At 39.7% G+C, this 23,628-nt stretch overlaps 1 protein-coding gene across 3 annotated transcripts in view; it reads right to left on the bottom strand.

Annotated features, from left to right (window-relative positions):
• Positions 1–1,207: 1,207 nt before the first annotated feature.
• The window catches only part of LOC133410026 (inositol polyphosphate-5-phosphatase A-like), a 205,403-nt gene continuing 182,982 nt past the window's right edge, over positions 1,208–23,628 (bottom strand). For 2 of the 3 annotated variants that reach the window (XM_061690722.1, XM_061690723.1), the window contains exons 14-17: positions 13,022–13,133; positions 10,321–10,389; positions 6,785–6,872; positions 1,208–2,351 (exon numbers count right to left, since the gene is read on the bottom strand). In XM_061690722.1, the coding sequence (XP_061546706.1) occupies positions 6,792–6,872; positions 10,321–10,389; positions 13,022–13,133 (262 nt within the window). In that variant the 3' untranslated portion in view covers positions 1,208–2,351; positions 6,785–6,791. The remainder of the gene's footprint in view (positions 2,352–6,784; positions 6,873–10,320; positions 10,390–13,021; positions 13,134–23,628) is intronic. The other variant, XM_061690724.1, reaches the window with a different exon arrangement.

Genomic DNA, 23,628 nt, shown 5'->3' with positions numbered 1-23,628 from the left:
AAAGATAAATTCGTGAAATGTCATTATTGTTAATAGGTCGTTTAAAACTGAAGTATGTTTTCATTGTTTTTTTTAAAATTGTTCATTATTTAATACTGATTGATTCATGAGTTTCATTTTAATGACTTGGGAAAATGTCACTCATAATATACTCGATTAAGGAACCGCCATCCATTTTATAATAATAATTCGACAAAAAGCAAGTTATGACCTTGCAGAAATATCATGAAAATAATTTTTGGAAAAACTTGAAATATATGTATTACATTAGAACTTAATTCTTGATTGAGAGCCTTTTATGCAGTTGAAATACAACTGAAAGTAAAGCATACTGAAGAGGCAGGTTTATAAATTTGCAATCGTTTCCGTTGAACGGATAAAGGCCTTGTGGTAATGCGACCCCCCTTTTTCTTCTGGGGTACTGCAACTTTCTCCTTAATTGTAAATTTAAAACCTTTTTTGGACCAAGAAGAAAACAGACATCTCAAATTTTAGACGGGTGTGATGATACATACATACACGAAACAAAAATTAAAGCCAACATTTTATAACCCTAAAAAAATATCGGTATAACTACATTTTGTGATTTGTCAACATTATAACATTTGGCATAAATAAGATATTCATAACTATGCAAAACTATTTTTTTTTTTTTTTTACTTTTACTTTTTTAAATGACTTGTGAAACGGAGCTTAAATTGAAATCGATCATTTTCATGAAATGTAATTGTGGAATAAACAGCACTGAATCTTGAAAGAGACCAATGAGGCATAGAGTGAGCTCGAATGTTGTTTATTGCTTGACAAGTGCATCACCTGTTGGCCATGAGGCGATCCACAGGGGCTGGAATAAAATCTCTATTTGCTTTTATACTGTAAAATGGAGTGAAGGAAAACTGCGGCTTATATTCCTACAGTAAATTCACAATGAGCAGCAGGTTTAAAAAAAAAACAAAAAAAGTGTCCCCCCCCTTACCTGTTTGCTTAACAATCCATATCAAAACAAACTGCAGCAGGCACAAAATTACCACATGCAGTGATTTAAACAGAAAAAAAAAAATCACAGAGGATCGATCTAATGACTTAATACGTGTAGTGTAATAAATTCAAATAAAAACAAAATAGCCAGTCACATATAACGCTTTTTTTTTTTTTTTTTTTGCACTGAAGACTGTTGCAGGCTACATTGAACACAAATAAAATCAAATTCTTTTTCTTGGTCTTTTCTTGCATTTACTTTTTTTTTTTTTTTTGCTTTAAACATAATTTTCACGCTTCATTTGTGTGTACTTGGCACCATAACAGCAGTAACAAAATTGACAAAAGAACACCCACGCCTACCTAAAATTACATTCAGAACCATATTATTATTAAGTAAAAATAAATTAGAGTAAGAATGACAATAATGCAATATGTGAGTGTGCTATATATAAACTCTTATACACTTTGCATGGTCTATATGGCACTGCTTTAAAACATTCTTGGAAAGGAATTAATCACTGGCTGGACACTTTCTCGCTGTTACTCAAAGGTCATCATGGCTGCAAGGATCTCCAAAACACAAGAATTATAAATTATATCGCTTTAAAAAATACAGTATATAAAACAAAACTCAAATGATGTGGTCAGGTATGGCAATGGGGAGAGGAAAAACAAACAAACAAACAAAACAAATCACACGTTATATTTATATAAAATGGCTAAAATAAACTGAAAAGATATTCCAAACCAAGAAGAGCACTAAAACCAGCAACATGCCTAATTTTAAACAGTCCAACGTACAAATTAACCTATCCATATAGATATGCGTTTTGCATTGCACTTTTTTTTTTTTTCCTTTAAAACACCTGACATACTGTGTAGACAAAAAGGCAGACCACCAAAAAAAAAATGGCAATTATGTGTAGCACGACTGATTTTTCGATTAGAGTTTTGGCAAGAATTAGGCCCGTCCCATCCGTCCATCCTCTTCTTTTTCTTTCTTCGAGGGGCGGCGTGTGAGGTGGTTGCATGGCAACGGTGAGGTCAGCGATGTGTGTCTTGTCTGGAGCCCGGCCCTCACACCCTCGGGTGCTGGTCCACATTTTCAATAAGTGTTTTATGGAGAGGCAAAACGACGTGCTTTTAATCGAATGAGCTGTGAGGACAGCTGCTCAGCACTGCTGGAAAAGTTTGGCCAGGTTCTTCTTAAGTGTACGCTTGTGCAAAGTAGATGTGCATGGATGTGTTTGCACGCGTGTCTTCAAATGTGTGTGTGTGTGTGTGTGTGCGTGCGTGCGTGCGTGTCTCTCCATGTGTTCTCACAGAGGCGCTTCACCGAATATATTCTCCCCTCCTTTGGCATCAATTTCCTGTGGGGTGAAAGACGAGATGTGTTTTAAGCACAACACACAAAAGTATACATTAAAAGCCGACATTTTTGAATCCACACCGAAGCTCAAGTTTGTGAGTAAACGTCTTAAAATGACTCCAGCATTTTAAGCAATTCGCAAACGTGATGCGTGAGCGCTTCGACGATTTGGACAAAAGTATTGGAACACACCTCTGGTTTGGCTGGTCGAATTTTAAAGTCCTGACCTTACCAAAGACCTTGTGACCAATGAAGTCTATGCTTTTAAATTGAAGGGAACAGTTGGGAGTGTGGTGTGGAAGAATTGGAGAGTAACCCCTTCAAACCCCTTTGGGAAGAACTAACACAAACATTGCGGCTCTCGTCTCATAAGAGCGCACTGCAAAATCTTGCCAGGAATATTTGTCCTATTGCTAGTCAAAACTAATCTGATTACAGTGCGATGTCGCGGTTCACCTATTGCATTTTCATATTCATATCACGGGATTTTGAGGATATGCTGAACTTTTTGGGTGGTAAAATAAATGCTTCCTTGCCTGAAATATTAAAACAGTTTAAAAAAAATATATATATATATATAATTAAAACACATATTCCAGGGAATAAAATGTGCATAGTGTGCAGTACTACTGTGCATTACTGTATGTTTAAGAGTTTAAAAGGTTTTTAAGACCAGAGAAAGCGCTTCTAAGAGTATGGCACGTTAATAGGGGTAATGGAAAGATTAATAAGAGTCTGGGGAGGTTCATACAGCTTTAAAATATGCATCAATGAAAAATATGTGGGCAATGTTCGTCAGATTGCACCTATTGCAGGTGGTTCGAAATAAGGGATTACTTCACACTTAAAATAAGACTCATCAACTAAAAAGTTACTTGTTTTGAGACCATTTTCACTTGTTCCAAGCTAATTGTTACTTGAAATAAGTCGAAAAAAAAAAAATGTCAACGTACTACGTTTTTTTCCCCTCATAACAATATCACATTCTCTACTTATTCCAAGTGAAATTTTGCTTAAAACGAGTGAAAATGATTAAAAGTTACCTTTTAGGTCATGACTCTTATTTGAGGTGGAATCAGTTTTGAAGTGTGTCCTCTCACTTCACGCAAGCTCTTAAACTCGCAAAATTATCAACTCCTTCCTGAAACTGCGGAAGTCCATTTTCTATGGCATCCATTTTCGATAGCATTTGACCTCATTAGGGTGAGCAGGAGCCTATCTTTTTGGCGAGAGGCAGGGTACACCCTGGATTGGTCGCCAGCCAGTCGCAGGAAGTGGAAGGTGACGAACCCACACCAGAATTTTCTCCAAAGCTTTTAGCTCAAGACAAGCCGAAACGAGACATTTTCTTCCTCCCTATTTCCCAAACTCATGAACATTTATTACAGTGGGTACGGAACATATTCAGACCCCTTTACATTTTTCGCTCTTTGTTATATTGCAGCCATTTGCTAAAATCATTTAAGTTCATTTATTTTCCTCATTAATGTACACACAGCACCCCCTACTGACAGAATAAAACGGAATTTGTCGGAATCTTTGCAGATTTATTAAAAAAGAAAAACTGAAATATCACACAGCCGTAAGTATTCAGACCCTTTGCTCAGGATTTAGTCGAAGGACCTTTTGAGCGAATACAGCCATGAGTCTTTTTGGGAATGATGGTACAAGTTTTCACACCTGGATTTGGGGATGTCTGGCATTCCTCCTCGCAGATCCTCTCCAGTTCTGTCAGTTTGGATGGTAAACGTCGGTGGGCAGCCATTTTCAGGTCTTTCCGGAGATGCTCAATTGGGTTTGAGTCAGGGCTCTGGCTGGGCCATTAAAAAACAGTCACAGAGTTGTTCTGAAGCCACTCCTTTGGTATTTTAGCTGTGTGCTTAGGGTCATTGTCTTTTTGGAAGGTGAACCTTCGGCCCAGTCTGAGGTTCTGTGCACTCCGGAAAAGGTTTTCGTCCAGGATATCCCCGTACTTGGCCGCATTCATCTTTCCTTCGATTGCAACCAGTCTGCCTGTCCCTGCAGCTGAAAAACATCCCCACAGCATGATGCTGCCACCACCATGCTTCACTGTTGGGACTGTATTGGACAGGTGATGAGCAGTGCCTGGTTTTCTCCACACATGCCGCTTAGAATTAAGGCCAACAATTTCGATCTTGGTCTCATCAGACCAGAGAATCTTATTTCTCATCATCTTGGAGTACAAGTGTTTTTTTTTTTTTTAGCAAACTCCATGCGGGCTTTCATGTGTCTTGCACTGAGGAGAGGTCTCCCATCCCCCGAATGCATCTCTGGAGCTCAACCACAGTCATCTTTGGGTTCTTCTTTACCTCTCTCACCAAGGCTCTTCTCCCCTGATAGCTCAGTTTGGCCGGACGTCCAGCTCTAGGAAGGGTTTTGATCGCCCATTTCAGGATTATGGAGGCCACTGTGCTCTTAGGAACCTTAAGTGCAGCAGAATCTTTTTTTGTAGGCCAGATCTATGCCCTGCCACAAGTCTGTCTCTGAGCTCTTCAGGCAGTTCCTTTGACCTCATGATTCTCATTTGCTCTGACATGCACTGTGAGCTGTAAGGTCTTACATAGACAGGTGTGTGGCTTTCCTAATCAAGTCCAATCAGTATAATCAAACACAGCTGGACTCCAATGACGGTGTAGAGCCATCGGAAGGAAGATCAGAAGAAATGGACAGCACCCGAGTTAAATATATGAGTGTCACAGCAAAGGGTCTGAATACTTATGGCTGTGTGATATTTCAGTTTTTATTTTTTAATAAATCTGCAGAAATTGTGTGAACATTAATGAGGAAAAAAAATGAACTTAAATGATTTTAACAAATGGCTGCAATATAAGAAAGAGTGAAAAATATAAGGGGGTCTGAACACTTTCCGTACCCACTGTATGTATTGCCATAACAGCATGGTGTGTGTGTTTAGCACATCCGCCTCACAGTTGTGAGATCGGGGGTTCGAATTCGGGCTCCGGCCTTCTGCATGGTCTCGCTGTGCTTGCGTGGGTTTCTCCCACATTGCAAAAACGTGCATGTTAGGTTAACTGAAGACTCAAAATTGTCCAAAGGTATTTATGTGAGTATGAATGGTCTGTATGTCCTGGGATTGGCTGGTGACCAGTCCAGGGTGTAACCCGCCTCTCACCAAAAGTCAGCTGGGATAGGCTCCAGCTCAGCCGTGACCCAAGTGAGGTTAAGTCGTTTTGGAAATGGATGGAAGGATGTAATACAAAAATATTGACATATACTAGGGCTAGGCGATTCATCAAAATCAAATCACGACTTCGATTTGGGCTTTTCATGATCATAAAACCATTATAATTGAAGAAAAATCATTAATGTGCGGTATGTATGCAAGTTCCTGCGTTGTTAAAAAAAAACCAAAAAAAAAAAAAAACCCTGAATGCACCTGAGTTGCTTGCAGCAAGCGTGTGCCCTATGTTATTCTGCCTTCCCTGAGCGTGCTTTTTAGCTGTTTGATGCCCCATTTGGTGTGTAATATAGAACTCAAAACACAACGCAAAGAATTACACACCTTGTACTGTATATTTCAATACAAGACATACTTCGTTTCATAAAGATTGCCAACTTAATGCTATCACTCAATAGAAAACCGTATTGATGGGCTAGCAAAGATTAGCATTAGAAGTCACGCGACGGTTATATCTTCAAAAACTATTTACACACAAACGCTGTAGTAACACATACAGACAGGTAATATAACAATAATCACATGCATATAATTCTTTCTAATCTGTGAAAAACGCATTAAATTAATAAAGTGATATGGCAACTTTCTTTTTCTACTTTTTGTCGTAATGTAACTTCGTAATGTGTATCTCCCTGCGTGTGCCACACTGTCCGTAAGAGGCCGAGGTCTGCACAGGAGGTACTGTATTTATTTATCGATTGTTTTGTATTGCTATTTTTTAATATATGATTATTCTACTTGTTACCAATGTATTTTGTGGTTCTTTGAGTTTTGGTAGTTGAATAAATATTAAGTTTTGAAATGAATGAATAATCTTGTTCATTAACTGTTATTTCAATATCAATAAAAATTGTCATGATTGTTATTTGTTCCATAATTGCCCAGCCCTAACATATGCTGTACATAACCTAATGATAAATATTTATTTTACTGCAAACATGAATCAAAAAGGTGTTTGCCACCATATTGTATGCCAGCTTGATGATCAATAAAATACTCGGACAATTAGTGACTCATACAAATTGAATTTATGAAATCCAGACTTTGTCTTCATTCTTTACAATTCCTACAGCCCGTGTCCTAAAACATTTGTCCACAGTGTGCATCGAAACAAGACTCCTCAAATTTGATTTGTGACGCGTGACAAAGGATTCAGAAATCAAATCAAACAATGCTGAGTAATTGTAAGAAATACAAATAAAAAGAATATTTACCACGACATCACTGCACCACACAACACTTGTGCTTATTTGCATTACGTTTACCTGCCCCCGCTGTTATTCGGAAGGACAGGAAGACAGGCTGGTAGGAGAGAGAGACAAATCGTAGTTAGAAGAGGAATATATGTAAAAAAGAAACATTCAGACGGCACCAGAAGAAAGCAGTTCCTGAAGACTTTATTATTAATGCCCAGCTTGACAAGTGGAAGCTCTCGTTGCCTGTGTGACACAGAGGTTAAACTCACATACCAGGGCCGTGTGTTTTGGAGCCCTTGCGCTAACAATATGGGACATTTCTTTTTTTTTTTTTTTTTTTTCTTTAAACATAGCCAGCTGTGATTTCAGCACCAGTGTGCGGCTGCGAGGTGAGGGCCCGCCGCAGTATGTGCCTGCGGGCTGAGGTCACCTCGCACACACACGTCAGCGCCTATGTCACACGAGTAACCATGAAAGACCTGACTTAAGGCGCCTCTCGTTCAGAGCGAGAGCCGCTGTCTGACGCGGCACACACTGAAGCGACACTGTTTAACAGCAGGGCCCCGCGCTCCTCTGCAATACATTTGTTAACATGACATATATCTGAAAATCACTATTGAAGAGCTCATGAAACGAGTCACGGCGAAGACGTGTGTGCCACCTCAAGTCCTTGAGCTATTAGAGGAAAACACGGCAGAAGACGGGCATCATCATGTGCGCCATCACACAAACATGGCAGCTCGTTCAATACTATCTTGGATCTCATTTAAACACTACCTAAAGTCTTTCGGTAGTTCACCAAAATGAGAGAAAAAGTTCAAAAGTTATTTTTTAGTTCTTTTTCATCGTTTTTTTGTTGTTGCTGTGCCAACTACTTTTGAGAGCATCCGTTTATTGCCCTGGTGATCGGTGGTTTATTCAAATTCCCTTCCATGGAGAACCGATGAGCAATTTACAATTTACAAGAAAAATAGCATTTGTTTGTAATTCCTATGTGGGTCATTTTCATAGAATTTGATCAACAATGGTAAAGACATACTCCACTGAATTTCATTATGAAAATCTATTCATTATCTCTCTCTCTCTCTCTCTCTCTCTCTATCTCTCTCTCTCTCTATATATATATATATATATATATATTGGCAGTTATTGTTTAAAAGGTAACAATTGTTTCTAAGAAAAAAAAAAACAACAAATGTTGTAATGTGGCAGCGACTGCTTAGCACATCTGCCTCACAGTTCTGAGGACCGGGGTTCAATCCCCGTCCCCGCCTGTGTGGAGTTTGCATGTTCTCCCCGTGCCTGCGTGGGTTTTCTCTGTGCACTCGGGTTTCCTCCCACATCCCAAAAACATGTGCCCTGCGATTGGCTGGCGACCAGTTCAGGGTGTACCCCACCTCCCGCCCGAAGATAGCTGGGATAGGCTCCAGCAGCCCGTGACCCTAGTGAGGAGAAGCGGTCAAGAAAATGGATGGATGTTGTAATGTAGTATTTTTCACACTTTTAATGCCAAAATGTCTTCACCTTTGTGTGGGCCATGTTTTCTGAAGATGCTAATTCTACTTTTAGATATCAAGGAATTTTCTCCTCTTGTATTCTTTTTCCATGGAAGCTAAAAAAAAACACAATAAAAAAAATAAAAAATAAAATAAAAAAATATAGCCTCTTGTGTCTTAAGAGTTCCTTTTTTTTGGTTCTTCCACGTCACTCAAGCTGCTTTTACCCTTAATGCCACTGGAAGCAGCCATTTTGCATTACCACAAATAGCAGACAGCAAAACAGGTGGTTATTTCAGAGGTATGTATGAATTTGTGAAAGTTTCAGGACAATTGCATGTCTTTACCATTATTTTGAATGCATAAAGACAAGCGTGTAATGCGTTCAATATATAGTTAAGCTCCTTTATGCACTTGTATCTGCAGAGTTTGAAGGGCAACACATGGAAATTGTGCAACTCACATGCACATGCTATGCTATGCTATGGCACGGTGGACGACTGGTTAGAGCGTCAGCCTCACAGTTCTGAGGACCCGGGTTCAATCCCCGGCCCCGCCTGTCTGGAGTTTGCATGTTCTCCCCGTGCCTGCGTGGGTTTTCTCCGGGCACTCCGCTTTCCTCCCACATCCCAAAAACATGCATTAATTGGAGACTCTAAATTGCCCATAGGCATGACTGTGAGTGCGAATGGTTGTTTGTTTCTATGTGCCCTGCGATTGGCTGGCAACCAGTTCAGGGTGTACCCCGCCTCCTGCCCGATGACAGCTGGGATAGGCTCCAGCACGCCCGCGACCCTAGTGAGGAGAAGCGGCTCAGAAAATGGATGGATGGATGGACATGCTATGAAACTGTGAAGCACTTTTGTCTTCAGCGTTCTGCATGAAGTGTATTTCAGTGGGCCACCGCCATTTGCTCTGTCAATAGGTTCTGTCAACAAAGCTGTAGCAAAAATGAAGTTGTTATCATTGTTTATGATTTTTCCCATATAAGTTTAAGAAATCTTGTTAAGATTACATCTGCACTGGAGTGTAATGAAATTAATCTATTTATTTTCTTGATTTTCTTAAATATTATGGGCTAAAATTCTAAACCATCAATAACATTTTGAAAATAGGACTTCAAGCATGTGTGTTTCAGCATGAGAGACATTTACCCATATCAAACAAGGCAGCGGAATTACATTTTTTTTTTTGCTAAATTGGAATTGAAAATTGAAACGTGTCTTCACCATTATTAACCACATTATTTGAAAATGACCCATTTACTTTCTTGTTGGTTGTACATATATCGTTATTTACTGTGTATGTGTGAATATTGCTGCAGTGACAATTTCCCTCACAGGATACACAAGGACATCTACCTACCGAGATGTTTTTTTTCTGTTTTTGTGAAACAAGAAAAAAGAACATTCAATGGGTTCCCGCACAGCGTACAAAAGCAAACAAAGAGGATAGGATTACTCCAATTGTAATGTCTCGTCACTGGCTCCCAGTCAGCTTGAGAATAGACTTCAAAGTTTTGCTATTAAATGGTTTAGGTCCTGAACATATGAAACAAATGCTCGTGGAATATAAACCCAGTAGGGCTCTGAGAGCTGCAGACTCAGGTCAAATAACAGAGTCCAAAGCAAACATGGTGAAGCAGCTTTTAGCTGCTATGCTGCTCACAAATGGAATAAGTTGCCGACAGGAGTCAACACCAAGAGTAAATGTTTTTAAATCCAGGTTAAAAACTTTAACCTTTTTTTCCTCATGCTTTTTCCTCATGCTTATGATTGAGTATTTCAGAGAATTTCCACTTTTAAATGATATTTCTTGCGCTGTATATCTGTATATCGCATATACAGCGCAATATTTCTTCTTAGTTTTAAAATGTTTTGAAGCTCTTATTTTTTTGTCTTTATTTTGAATTGCTTTTAATCATGTAAAGCACATTGAGTTGCACATTTTATCACATTTTACATGATTGAATTTCACCCTCAACCTGGCTAGGATTTGTCACAGCATCAAACTCATCCACGTAAAGCCACACGCATGCACAGAGCCCCCTTGTGTTACCTTGTGGTCCCCCATGCAGACATTGGCCCCGATGTTATCATAGACAAGAGACTTCTCCTCATTTTCTGGCTGCAGACCAAAAAAGACAAAAGAAGACTAGTACAGCTATGAACACAACAACATGTGCTTATGTGAATAGTTAGCACCTGCGTGGGTTTCTATGCCACATTTATGGATGAACTGCCATTGCGTGAGCGTCATTAAACACAATTAACAGGAATACCTTGACGAGAATAAAAGGTTTAAAAAAAAAGGTTACACGATCACAACGGCATTTCCAGATTAGCTGCAGAGGTTGTACAGCATAACAGCGAATTTCACATTGGCCCCAAATTTTTTGTTTTGCTTGAACCTCTGGGATGGCAGATGTTACTGCAAAGTAATTTTGATTTGAAATAATGAAACAAAACCAAAAAAACCTCTCTCATAGCTGCATCCACTGAGCCGAAAACACCTCTTGAGATCCTCCTTCAAAACTGTGCCCGGTGCAGTGAAGAGAAATGAAACACAGTAGTCATTTATAAAGTGTGTGTTTTGCTCCTAAACTCGATGCACTGCCACTGTAATCTGCGAGCCTATCTGAGGGAATCGTGTTTCAATTTCACTTTGTGCACACAAAGAAGCTGTTACCCATGCAGACGTGTATCTGCAGACTGGCGAATAAATCACACTTGTCTGGTTGAACTAAAGAGTTTGTAAATAGCCATCAGCACCCACCCCCTACACACATGGACACGCACACACTCGCTGTGACATGGTGAGGTGCACTGACGGTTCAGAAGAAAGAGACAGAAAGCTTGAGAATGAACCATAAAGCCAAATCCAAATTAACTTCAGACCAATCCTGCGGTGGAGGGGGTCAGCACGCACAGCGGCGCCACCTCACGCTATCTTTTTCTTGCGGGCCATGCACTGGCACCTCTCTATATGTCTGCGAGCTGGCCGTGAGCCGCTGCCTCCCAAAGCCCGCACATACATTCATCAAACGCACACTTGATCATTTACAAAGGCGGCATAAAATTGTGGATTTTCAGGCTGCGTAATCTTTAGACAGATAAACAAATTACCCGGGGCCCTCCGGCAGAGGAGGAGCGCTCGCTCGGCTAAACATTCATTACCGGTGCTTCTGGAGCTGGTGCTGTGCCGCACAGCCAGCAGGCAACCTTTGGCGTGTTAGGGCTCGGCAAGCAGAAAATAACATGATGGCGAGTTAACCGACCGTGCCATGATAGATGACGCCACGCGCTGGCCTGTTTACAGGCCTATGTCTCAACAATCTGTAATGCTCAGAGCCGGACAGTGTGTGCTCAGTGAATCATCAGCCAATCTGTGGACACACTAACTGTCCTCTGCATTACAAGCAATTAGCTTTTGCTCCACGGAAACACAGCAAACAGCCGCCCAGATGCGTGCATGCGAATGTTTTTTACCGTCACTGTTTTTCCCCAACTTTCCCTTACACAGTTATTGTTTTAGTGTTGTTCCAGTCAGCAAAGAAGAAAGGTCAGGAAGGAATTTCTCATTTTTCGTGAACAAAAGAAAGTCAAACTTCCTAAGCAGCCCCCTGTTGAGGGCTGTTGGGTGTACAATACACTGCTGCATCTCTTTTCACAGCTGAATGCTGCAAGGTTTGGCTCTCCACACCCAAATGTGTGCTCAGAATCCTACCAAAAGGATCTCAAATGCTTAGTTTTTTTTTTGTTGGGCATGGACACTTTTTATCCTTTACCCTTTTCCATCCAAATGATCATGTGAGGAAAGCCTATGGCTGCATGGTGGCTTTTCCAAACGATCCAGTAAACAAATTAGTGAGTCAGGAGAGAACATACTATAGGACAGGCTGTGAGAAGAGAAAGGAGTTTGAAGACACGAGGGGAGGCCACAAACTGTGGCTTTATGAAGAGGATGAGGCCCCCAGGAACTCTATGGGCCTGATTTACTAAGATCTTAAATAGCACGCGCTAAATTGCGTGTTCACTTACTCTAACAGATTGCACAAACTGTTGGCAACAGGTGTTGAAGTGGTGGAGACCACTATACACACACACACACGCGCACACACACACACACATATATATATATATATATATATATATATATATATAAAAAGCTAAAAAACAGGCTAAATTTCACCCCGCTGCCACTCATTTTGCCTGCACTACACTGGCACCACCTTTCTGATTTGAACATGCCTTTTAGATGCACTATTTAAAGACGCAAAATCAGGCACTGCAATTTGTCTCGCATGTAACACTGTGTATCACATTGTGCATGCAAAATGTAACCATTTGCATATACTCCTCCAACAATGCGCTGCAATTTGGTGCATTTGGCATCCTGGTTGGAAATGCTGGTGGCACCGCATTAGCAGATTAGCTTCTACAATTTTTGTATAAACAATCAAGTTTGCACCCGTTTTTGCAAGCGCAAACCTTTATTAACGGCCCTATATGATATACTGTATATACGGCTTAGTACTCAGAATGAATATTCACAGACACCTCATTCTTCCATGTCTGAAGTTCCAGACGGACAACGGTGGATCAAGAACAATGGAGCTGTGAATAGCTTAAACACTTCAAGGAAACAGTGATGGCGTTGTGGTCAATAAATGTACTAAATGAAACATGCAAAAGCATCTGAAATGAACTTACAGTAGATGGCATTTATAAAGCTTGGTGGTAATCAGGATGAAGCTCACCTTTAAGACCAGGTCTTTGGCAGATGAAGACATGAGGATTCGGTCACACCAGGCTGGGCATCTGGTGTTCATGTACTGCTTTCCCTGACTGCTGTCTTCACTGTATGGGTAACTGAAGGAAAAGACAAGCCAAACACAATCAGTAACTACTGTATAATCTCTCGCAGCAGAGAGCAGACCTCCACCTAGGCCGGAGTGTTAAAGAAAGTTCAACTGATTATGGGGTGGTGGATTGCTTCCACTGTGACTCAAATGGCAAAAAAATACAACTTCATACATAATGATTGTTTTTCTGTGGTTAAAAAAAAAGTGTTTACCATAAGAATGGTTATTTTACAACATTTAACATGAACAATATACAGTAATACTGAAGAAGTCCATCCCTTCCCGATGAGTACATTACAATGATTTGGCACACATCCATTGGGTGGACTAACCAAAGTGGTGCAGTATCTCAAATGTATCTCAGTATCTCTCCCTAAAAAAAAGGTGAGAGACTTTCAAGTTAAGTTGTATTTCAGCATTCTTTCAGTGAAATTATACACTTTGCAGTTATATTTCAGCCAATACCACTTTTGACCCTTAAAACATAGAATAACAAGTAGAGGGGTTTATTCTGAGTATAGGTATTTAAAAATGTATGACCACCTAACTGATAGTAACAGCACTTAATATATCTGCCTGTTGGTCTGACAACACAATAAATATCTAGGTCTATCTATTTATCATATTTGAATCATTTTCCAAACAAAACTAAATTACCATAATTTCTCATGTATATTGTCCACCCATTTATAATGTGGACCCCCAAAGTTGACCTCAAAATTCTTGAGAACCCTTCAACCTATGTATAATGCATTTTCACAATGCATGATTTTGCTTCTACCAAAATGATCAAAACAAAGTATTATCTGTATTTTGTTCGATTTTTCAAATAATTATTCTGAAATTAAGCACTTTATTTAAACACATAATACTTTCTTTTTATTTACTTGCTCTTATTTTGAAATTCAAACCCCTACTTTTATTTAGTAAATGAGAAAACACACAGCTGTGCTCATATGTTCGATTACCCCGGCAGAATTTGTAAGATTTCTTTGTACAATTTTTTTATACTCCGATTAGATCGATCTTTGGCAACAAATGCATGCATTTCTACTGTATTCTCAGACGGTTCACACAAATAGACCAAGAAAAAACCAACAGCAAGCGCTAGTGGGGGAATAAAAAAAAAACAAAAAAAAAAACATAAAAACAAAACAATCCATATTAGCATTAGTGTGAATAAATCTCAAGTGCCGTCTCTAATGACGAGATATATGTGAGCTATAAATCAAAGTGCTGAACAGGATTGAAAAAAAAAAAAAAAAAATCACATCTGCTTTATAGCACAAAGTGATCAAAGTATTCCTAATAAAACAACAGGAGGTCCATTAGCATGACTAGTCATCTGAGTAATCTCTTGAATCAACACACACAAATGGCTTAATCAAAGTAATATTTCTCTGCCAACTGCACAGGTTGTGAGAGTGTGTTTGGTGGAGAGAGAGAAAGGAGAGAGAGGGAGGGGCAGAATAACAGCGAGAATGAGAGCAATTGAGGCGGAGCGGGTCGGGGAAGACTCAGTTGCCGATATGTATGACTACATCCCTACACATTCATCAAAAACAGATTAGGTGTGGCGGCAAATGGCCAACAGAGATTGCACGTGTCTTGGAACAGCAGGGAATGATCACTTGATTTAAGCAGCGGCAGGCGCGGCACCGGGCGAGCTGATAAAGATTTACATTGTTGAGAATTCAATTTGCCCATTCGGCTCATCAAACGGCTTCAGATTTACACACCGCCAATCCAATTTGTTTGCCGGTGCTCATCAGGGTGGAAGGGAAGCCTTACATACTGTAATACCAATCCAATTTGCTTCTTCAGTTGCACTTGTGCTAAATGTAGCAGAACACAAAGCGACATTGCAAGCATAGTTTTATTTTAATACAACTTCTCTAAAGTTCTGAAAGATGTAATGTTAATGTAATGTATTGATTGAAAATATTTTAAATCAACTTACAAAACCATTAACCAGTAGTGGAAAACACAGCCATATACCAACTTGCATCAGTATAAGCAGTGACTTTTCATTAGGTATGAAATGATGATGAAGCTTCTCCCGATTAGTTTGGGTACATTTTTCTGTAAACCGCCAGACAAAATGGTTTTGTAGACTTCAGAATTCATTCTGCTGCTACCATCATGAGTTACATCATCAATAAAGACTAGTGAGCCCGTTCCAGAAGCAGCCATTCAAGCCCTAGCCATGACATTACCTCCACCATGCTTCACAGATGAACTTGTGTGTTTTGGATCATAAGCAGATCCTTTCTTTCTCCACTCTTTGGCCTTTCCATCACTTTGGTTGAGGTTAATCTCGGTCTCATCAGTCCAGAAAACTTAGTTCCAAAACCTTTGTGGCTCATCTCTGTACTTCTTTACAAAATCCAATCTGGCCTTCCAATTCTTTTTGCTGATGAGTGGTTTGCATAGTCTGGTATGGCCTGTATATTTCTTCTCACAAAGTCTTCTTCGAAGAGTGGATTGTGATACCTTCACCCCTGCCCTGTGGAGGTTGGCAAACCATTTTGTCCAGCAATTTAAAGAAAAATGCATCCAAACTAATCGGGAGACGCATCATCATGCAACAAGACAATAACCCAAAACACCCTGCCAACACAACAAAGGACTTCATCAGAAAGAAAAAGTGGAAGGTCTTAGACTGGCATGGTTAACCACAGGACCTTAACCCAACAGAGCATGCATTTTACCTACTGAAGAGGGGACTGAAGGGAGAAGAGGCTGCAGTAAAGGTTTGGAAAAGCATTTTAAATGAAGAATGCAACGGTCTGGTGAAGTCAATGGGTCGCAGGCTTGATGCAGTTATTGCAAGTAGGGGTTATGCCACCAAATATTAAATGTTATTGACTTTAAGTTAATTTAATCACATCTGTTCCAATACTTTTGCTCACTTGAAAAGTGGGTGGCTTCAAACAAAAGGTGCTCTGTCCTGAGTTGTTTAACACATCCAGCTATAAATACCATGAAATAAGAGCTGGAATTCGGAATTTTGTCTCGTATTCATCTTTTGATCTGAAGCCCAAATGTCTTCAGTATACAACAAAAACAAAGGAATTGACTATACTCCAATACTTTTGAAGGGGACTGTGCATAACAAATTAATGGATAACTAGTAATTACTTTTGAAATGAGAAGTCAAGGATAACAGTTTGTTCAACTATTGTTCAAGTAATTGTAAATGGGGTTTGGTCACAAAAAAAATGCTTGCAGAATCTCAATGTTATTATTTATTACATATGACAATTTGAAATTTTGGAATAGATTTTAGCAAAAATCATGACTGGTTGACACTACCTTCGCGGGACACATAAAATGATGTGGCAGTCCGAATCTGGCCCCCGGGTCTTGAGTTTGACGGCAGTGAGATCAGAAGTGGGTAGAGTAGCCAAATATTGTACTCAAGTAAGAGTACTGTTACTTTAGAATAATATGACTCAAGTAAAAGTAAAAAGCAGTCCTCCAAATATTTAAGAGTAAGAAAGTACTACTGAAGTAAAGAGAAACTCATGAGAAACTTCTGATTTGAAATAATAAATCAGAGCATGAACATAAATTTTTATTTTTTAGTTATTTATTTTTTTAAATATGGGAGTCTACACACACCTGCCACCATTTTAATTTATTATTCCCCTACAGAAACGTTATTTGCTTTATTAATTTAAATGACTGAATGAAGAAACTGTTTGCTGACCAGGCCTATTGATAGGGTGTTGTTCGAGAGCGAGAGAGAGAGAGCGAGAGAAACATCTGCAACTCACTGCAAGGTGTTTTCTCAAGTTAGAAGTGGGATGAAATATCCACGCTTGGGCAGTCATAATTTAAGACTACGCCACATGACAAAGCTGTTGTTTTTCGGTGTCTGTCAAGTAAACACCCGCGTGGCTGTCCCCCCACCCACCCCCTCAAAATTAGTCACTTTGATTGGGCCACAAAGGGTGTGAGTTCCATCAAGTGACTGCCTTATACCGCCTGATTGGTGAATTGGAGTCAAATGACACGAGTGATCACGTTGGATGGGAAGAACGGCACCCGATGTGGAAGTCGATGATGAAGTCTAAAAACAGATCCCGCACGTAATAATAGATAAATAAAAGTAGAGAGCGGCATGTCGATCATTGTAACATAGTAAAAGTATTGATTATTTTTTAACATAAATACTCGAAAGTAAAAAGTATGTTGTAGTCAAACTACTCCAACAAGTACAATTTATCCAAAATGTTACTTGAGTAAATGTAATGGAGTAAATGTAGCACGTTACTACCCACCCCTGAGTGAGACAGAGTAATAGTCAAGAAAGTTTCGCTATCTTAAAGCCCGGAAATGTTTTTTAGTGTATTTCTAGCCAACATTTAGAACGTGACTGATTTATTACCCATTTAATTTTCAATGAAATGAACACTCACTGAAATACTGTTTATATATGAGCGGTATTAATTTTATAAATCCTGAGCTAATTTAATGGCTGGGTGTGTGCCTTCATGTATGGGGTTAAAGCAGGGGCACAAACACGTGAACACTCACATGGCCCCCACCCACCAGGTGAACAAACAGACCTGCGGAGCGTTGCTCAGAGAGGTTCCCTGCCTCCAATTAGCATTAATAGGACTTAAACCATGGGGGAAATGCATGGGTTTTTGGTATGCTAATCAAAAGGCTAAAGAAGTGATCCAGGGATAAAAGAGAGCATGAAGAATAGGATGAGTGAAACAGATAGGAGGCAGAAGAGAAGGGATAAAAACAGATCAGACAGAAAGGGGCTATGGGAAGGTGGAAAAGAGGAAAATCTTCAAAGGATTGGTGGAGCTGTGTGAATTCAGGGTGGCCTGAATGCCTCCTGAGGGAGGGATCCCAGTCCTAACAGAGAACAATCCTCCTATCATGGCCCCGACTCTATTACGACTTTATTGACCAACAAGCCCCAGGTTACTTTGGTGTTGAAAGAGATTGAGAGAAGATGGAGTTTTCCTCCACACTTCTTTCAAACAATAAACTTCCGCCGGATAGCAAACGACCAATTAGCTACAAAACTTAGTCATTTTTGATGAGAGAAGCCAGTTGTAAAAGCTGATTAAAAATCTCTCTACAATGGCAATTAAAGGGCACTTCTGTGCACCTGTGTGTGCACTTATAGGCTGTTCCGGTTTTCTGAACCGCAACCCCCATTGGTTCGAAGGGAGATAACAAGCCTTAATGCAACAGCAAACAGTTGAATAGTGCGCTCTGGCTAAAGTGATGAACGTGTCCGATTAGTGACTTCACAAATTTATCACGGTGGGTAAACTGTCTGAGAGGGGGTGTGGGCTGGAGGCCATCAGTCCTATCAGACCCCTATAGCCCGCACAAAGACTAATTACACTAATTAATGGTCCTTGCTGATAAGTCTAACAGTTGTGCACCTGTATAGAAGAGGTGACAAGTTATACACACACAGGTACAAAGACCGACACACACTGTTCTATTAACTGCAGTCTCGACGATAGTGTAGACTAGTAGTTAGTCGAGCATGAGTCAGAACTCATACTGAGGATACTAAGAATAGCTGATGTGCGATATTAACGACTAAGGTTTACTTCCACTGACCACATATTACTGAAAATTAGGTATACATTGAATATGATCTATTATAAGAGCAGAAAAAAAAGTATTGCTTTACAAACACGATAATCTAATGTTTTGATTGACACTGTCAGATAGGTAGTTTTTCAACAATATGTTTGCACTGGTATGCAACAGCACTGCATCAGTACTGAGGTGCTTAGTTAGTGAAAATATGAGACAAAACTCTCAGTATGATTTATTAGCCCACCCGTCTTAAAGAAACCGTCCAGAATCTATACATTTCCGTGAGTTTCTCAATGTTTTACCATTTTGAAAATTAATCATTTTAAATTGAATTCACCTTTTTCTACCCAAATTTGAGGTGACCCACTGGGCTTCTCTGCAAAGTCAGAAATTCATTAAGGCTAACCTTGAACACCAAAAACCAAATATTTCTGTCTGATGCAAAGAAAGGCTCAGATTAAATACAGCACAGATTGACTGACTATTCTCTTCGAACAGTCAGTTCAGGTAAACTCTTTAATTTATATGCCTTCCCAATAGTAAATTGATGCTGCTAATTCTTTGTTTAATTATAAAAAAAGGTGAATATGATATTCATTCACAGTTATATCCTGGTTAATGGGAGGTCGGTTAAAGCCTACCCCAGCTGAAATGAGGCAAGGTAATTATTTTGTAGTCATTTGTAATACCGATAAGGTCTGACAGAGAATATTAAACTCATTTGCAAAACATATTTTATTAAGTAGACATTTCGATTTTCTGATTGGTTTGTTTGGCCATTTTTCTGCCATTGACCTATCATCTCAGATGATGCATGAGTTTATGGTTCCATATCGAGAGTGTGTAGAGCCCATCAAGAGCTCACTCATTCACGCTTGGTTTGGGACTTAATGTTTGATTTGACTGCAGACAGATTACTCACATTTACTACAGCCTGTTTGTTTTCACACAGTAAAACGAGGCGAGGTGAGCCCCTACCGACAGTGTAGTGTGCGTGTGTCACACTGCAATTGAGGTTAAGGGCTTGTCATTCACATTTTAGTCACAAGGTACTGCAGCAACACACTTGATTTATACAACACTTGACAAACAGATTGTGTTTGTTAGTTTTTTTTTCTTTTTAAACACGAAAACATCAAGAGCGAGATGAACAAAGACCCGAGCTGGTTTTATCGTAACCATGCACTAGCATGGATGTTGCTGGCCTTCACTTCATAGTCTCAGACTCTTATCTCCTAATAAAACTATGCTACCTTGTACAAAATGGCATGGAAATGACAGGGAACAATCCTTAATAAGGTTTTTATATAACTTGCAAGATGGGTATGATAAGAATCATAATCAGTTCAAGGGCACAGAAGGGCATCATGCAGGGGATGTCAATATTCGAAGGGCCTCCATCGGCTAAAACGTCAGAAACGACTCGCAGCCTCGGTTGCAATGTTTGTTTGCGTTGTCAGGGGAGGCCTGAAAAAACACAACATAACATACACATACTCGCATGCGCACAAAAGATCGGCCAAATGCTATCAATAAAGCGGGGTGTTTGCTTCAGTTTGTCGAGCTGGGAGGCTCGCAGGCACAACATTGGCACAGCGCAGTACAAACAGAGTAAAATGCCATCAGTAGCTCATTGCTCACAGCTCGCTAGGGTTCAGCTATGACATGTGTAGCATTTAGTTTCTCCACACGAAGGAAAGAAGTCACAGATGGCCTGAACTCAATCCTCTCTGACAAAGATTGTTTTCAACAAAGCCCTCCCTTCAGTAGCATCATCCCGGGCAATGACACATGACAGTGGACATTATTCAGCTATTATCGAGACAATGGCCCCTCACCAATTTCACAGGCTCTCTAGTAGTTAGAATGATGGATGTGCAGATGATTGAAAACAATTTTCGTGTTCAGTAGATCAGCCATACACCACGGCACTGCTTTAACTAAACATTGTCTTATAACGACTTTAGTAAGTCTCCATAAATGGAGCGAGTGCCTCTGAATCCCGACAGAATGACTGGCAGGCAGAGAACAAGAAGCCTCGGTTTATGCTACAAGTAACAGAAACAGGGGCGCAATCGGACAAACATACCCACAAGCAAATACAAATATGACATGACTCATGAAGTATTCAGAAGCCAAGGAGCTAGCCTTGTTAGTAATGGCTTTGTCCTAAAAACAAAACAAAACAATCTTGTGGTATATTTACAAGACAACAGCCTTGTATTTGTTTTGAAAAGTTTCGCATACAGACAATAATGCTCAAAAATTAACTTCCCATTCACAAGGAGTGGCAAAAACGGCTGAAAACGCTGTGATGATGTATGTATATGCCAGACCTGTAGTTGGCAATGACATTTTGTAAAAAAACAAAAAACAAAAAACAACTCCATTATTGTGCACTAACTAACTCTCTTCGTGGATGAAGATGTATTTTTAACACACTTTATTGACATTTATGTCAATGAAGACTTTGGTAAGTAATGCGACTGCTGGATTCAATTGTGGTGCAGTAAATGCACACTTTGCTGGAGAAGCACTATTAGCACAAATGAGTTCTGCCATTAATGTTTTGGTTGTGAAGTATTCGTGCATGCCCACACTGAAAAGTTATAAATACATTCGCATGTCCTTTCTTTTCACAGACAACCATTTTCAGCGCTTCCATTACATTTACAGGCAAAATAATTGTTTTAAAAAAACTTCCACTGTGAGACCACCAAATTTTTCAGTTAAAAACAGGCTCGGCGAAATTTCCACTTTAAAGAACTATCCACTGCACTGGACATCGACTCTGAATTCGCACACTTATTAGGAGTTGAGGTATTGGTAGGCGGCCATTTGTGTGATTATTCATATCTTCCTACAGAAAGGGCAAGGTCACTCTCCCTGGAATAGTGTCTAAACTCCCACCGTCTGTCTCTCCTCTAGTGTTGGGGGGAAAGTAAGCTAACATGGCCAGGTTGGTTTTTAGGGGCGCTTTCACTAAGCTTCTAGTCACCCTCCTTGTGACCCCAGAACAATGGTCTGCTCTTCTCTCCATCCATGTCGAGACTTGACAAACACCCACACATAAGAGCAGCACCATTCTTGTGCATTTCATGCATTCCCATCATTCTATCTACATCATGACAGGTAATACTATGTATTCAAATGCATACTTTTTCTGTCCATTTACCACAGCAATAGGTGAGTCCCTCATCAACATGCTTTAAAACGAATATCAATATATCAATCTATCTATATCAATATCAAGGTATCAATTGTTATGCAATTGGAGCAATCACTCCACATTGTCTGTTCCTTACGCAGGAACATGCAGCGCATTCGCTTTAGGCCTTCACCTTCACCTAAGCCCGACGCACACTGAGCGATGCAGCTGAACGTGACTGAAGTGGACCGTCGTGAAAATGTGGAGTTGGCGACTCTTCGCCACACATCAAGCAATTGAGCAATGCACAGCTACCAAACGGAAAAACTGTAAACCTGTATTGGATTCTAAGGTGCCACAAAATGATGACCATCATAATCATGAATAAAAATAATGAACCACAAAAACATGCCGTGATTGTCGCGTAAGAAGCGAATTGCTACAAATAGTAAATGTGTGAAAAAGAAGAAATACAGAAATATAATTATTACTGTAAAACACTAGACATAAATATATAATATGTACACAGCACTGTATATATTGTACTGGTACAGATTGGGGGCTGCCATTGGCTTAGCGTTGCATACGCTTAATACACAAGAAACCTTTTTTGAACATTCATGTGCAATTTTGACTGGCTCATAAAATTTTAAATCGCAGCAAAACTAGTAGCTTACAGTCAGCGACTCATGAAAGCTAGTTGGTGAACCCCGAACACTGTGCGGCGTTTCGGCCACATCCCTCGGTGTACGTTGGGCCATAGGGAACACCTCTGTTTCAGTAGACTATCTGTTCAAACCTTCACCTGTTAAATTTGTTTGGAAAAACAAATCCGCGTGAGATGCTCCCAGTAATACCCATTGTGCTTCCGCCCAAAGTTATGTGCGCAACAAACACCACAGAAAATGGAATACAGAGGAACATCTATTCGAATGACCCCCAAGGTCGTACAAATTGGAATTTGGATCTTAAGTTCTACTGGCGTCATGCATAATGTGACACAAAACCTCAGCAAATCTATATTTTATTTGACGGTTTGTGTTTTTTGGGCATGCCTTCTGAAGGTCAAGGTTAGGTGGAAGGTTAAGTTTGAATTGAATGTGTCAAAGTTCATGGTATCAAAAGGTTCCTGTGGCCAATGTGGTTTATGTTTCGACCTCACCTCATAGTTCAGGGTATCTTATCCACATGAGACTGATGACGGTGGGTAGAAGAGATACCGTGTTACTATGTTGCTCATTACTGACACTTGCTGGATCTATAAAGTCACTGCAGAGAACTCAACCTTTTCAGTTTATGTATTAGTTTTTATCTTAATCAAAGTTTAAAATATTTTGATACCTGTAAAACTTAACCCTGACACTTTATTTAATCCTGGTAAGGCAATTGAAAACTGATTCTCATTTGCAATTACAAGCTGGCTCCAATCTTTGAGGCAGGGAGCTTCTTCTTCTTTTTTAATATATACATACATTCTAATCAAAAATGCATGTATATAAAATAAAAAAAATAATAAAAATCTAAAAATGTTTTTATCAAAAAGTTTTTTCCAATGTCTTGGCATCCAGGTGATTATGTTATTTTGCCCTGCAGCTTTAGAGGACACCAACTCACATGCCTTTTATGGAATATGTAACTTGTAACTATATCACATTGTACAGTTTGCATTATGTATTTGCTTTTATTTTGCTTTGTTTTACTCTGCTGTTTGCAGCTAGGTCGGCATTGCATATACCTTACCTTAACCTGGCTAAATAAAGGTTTTTTTTAA

The sequence above is a fragment of the Phycodurus eques genome, chromosome 11 (assembly GCF_024500275.1).
Source record: "Phycodurus eques isolate BA_2022a chromosome 11, UOR_Pequ_1.1, whole genome shotgun sequence".
NCBI classification, from domain to species: Eukaryota; Metazoa; Chordata; class Actinopteri; order Syngnathiformes; family Syngnathidae; genus Phycodurus; species Phycodurus eques.
Note: the sequence above shows the minus strand (reverse complement) of the source record. Positions and strands in the feature narration are given on the sequence as shown.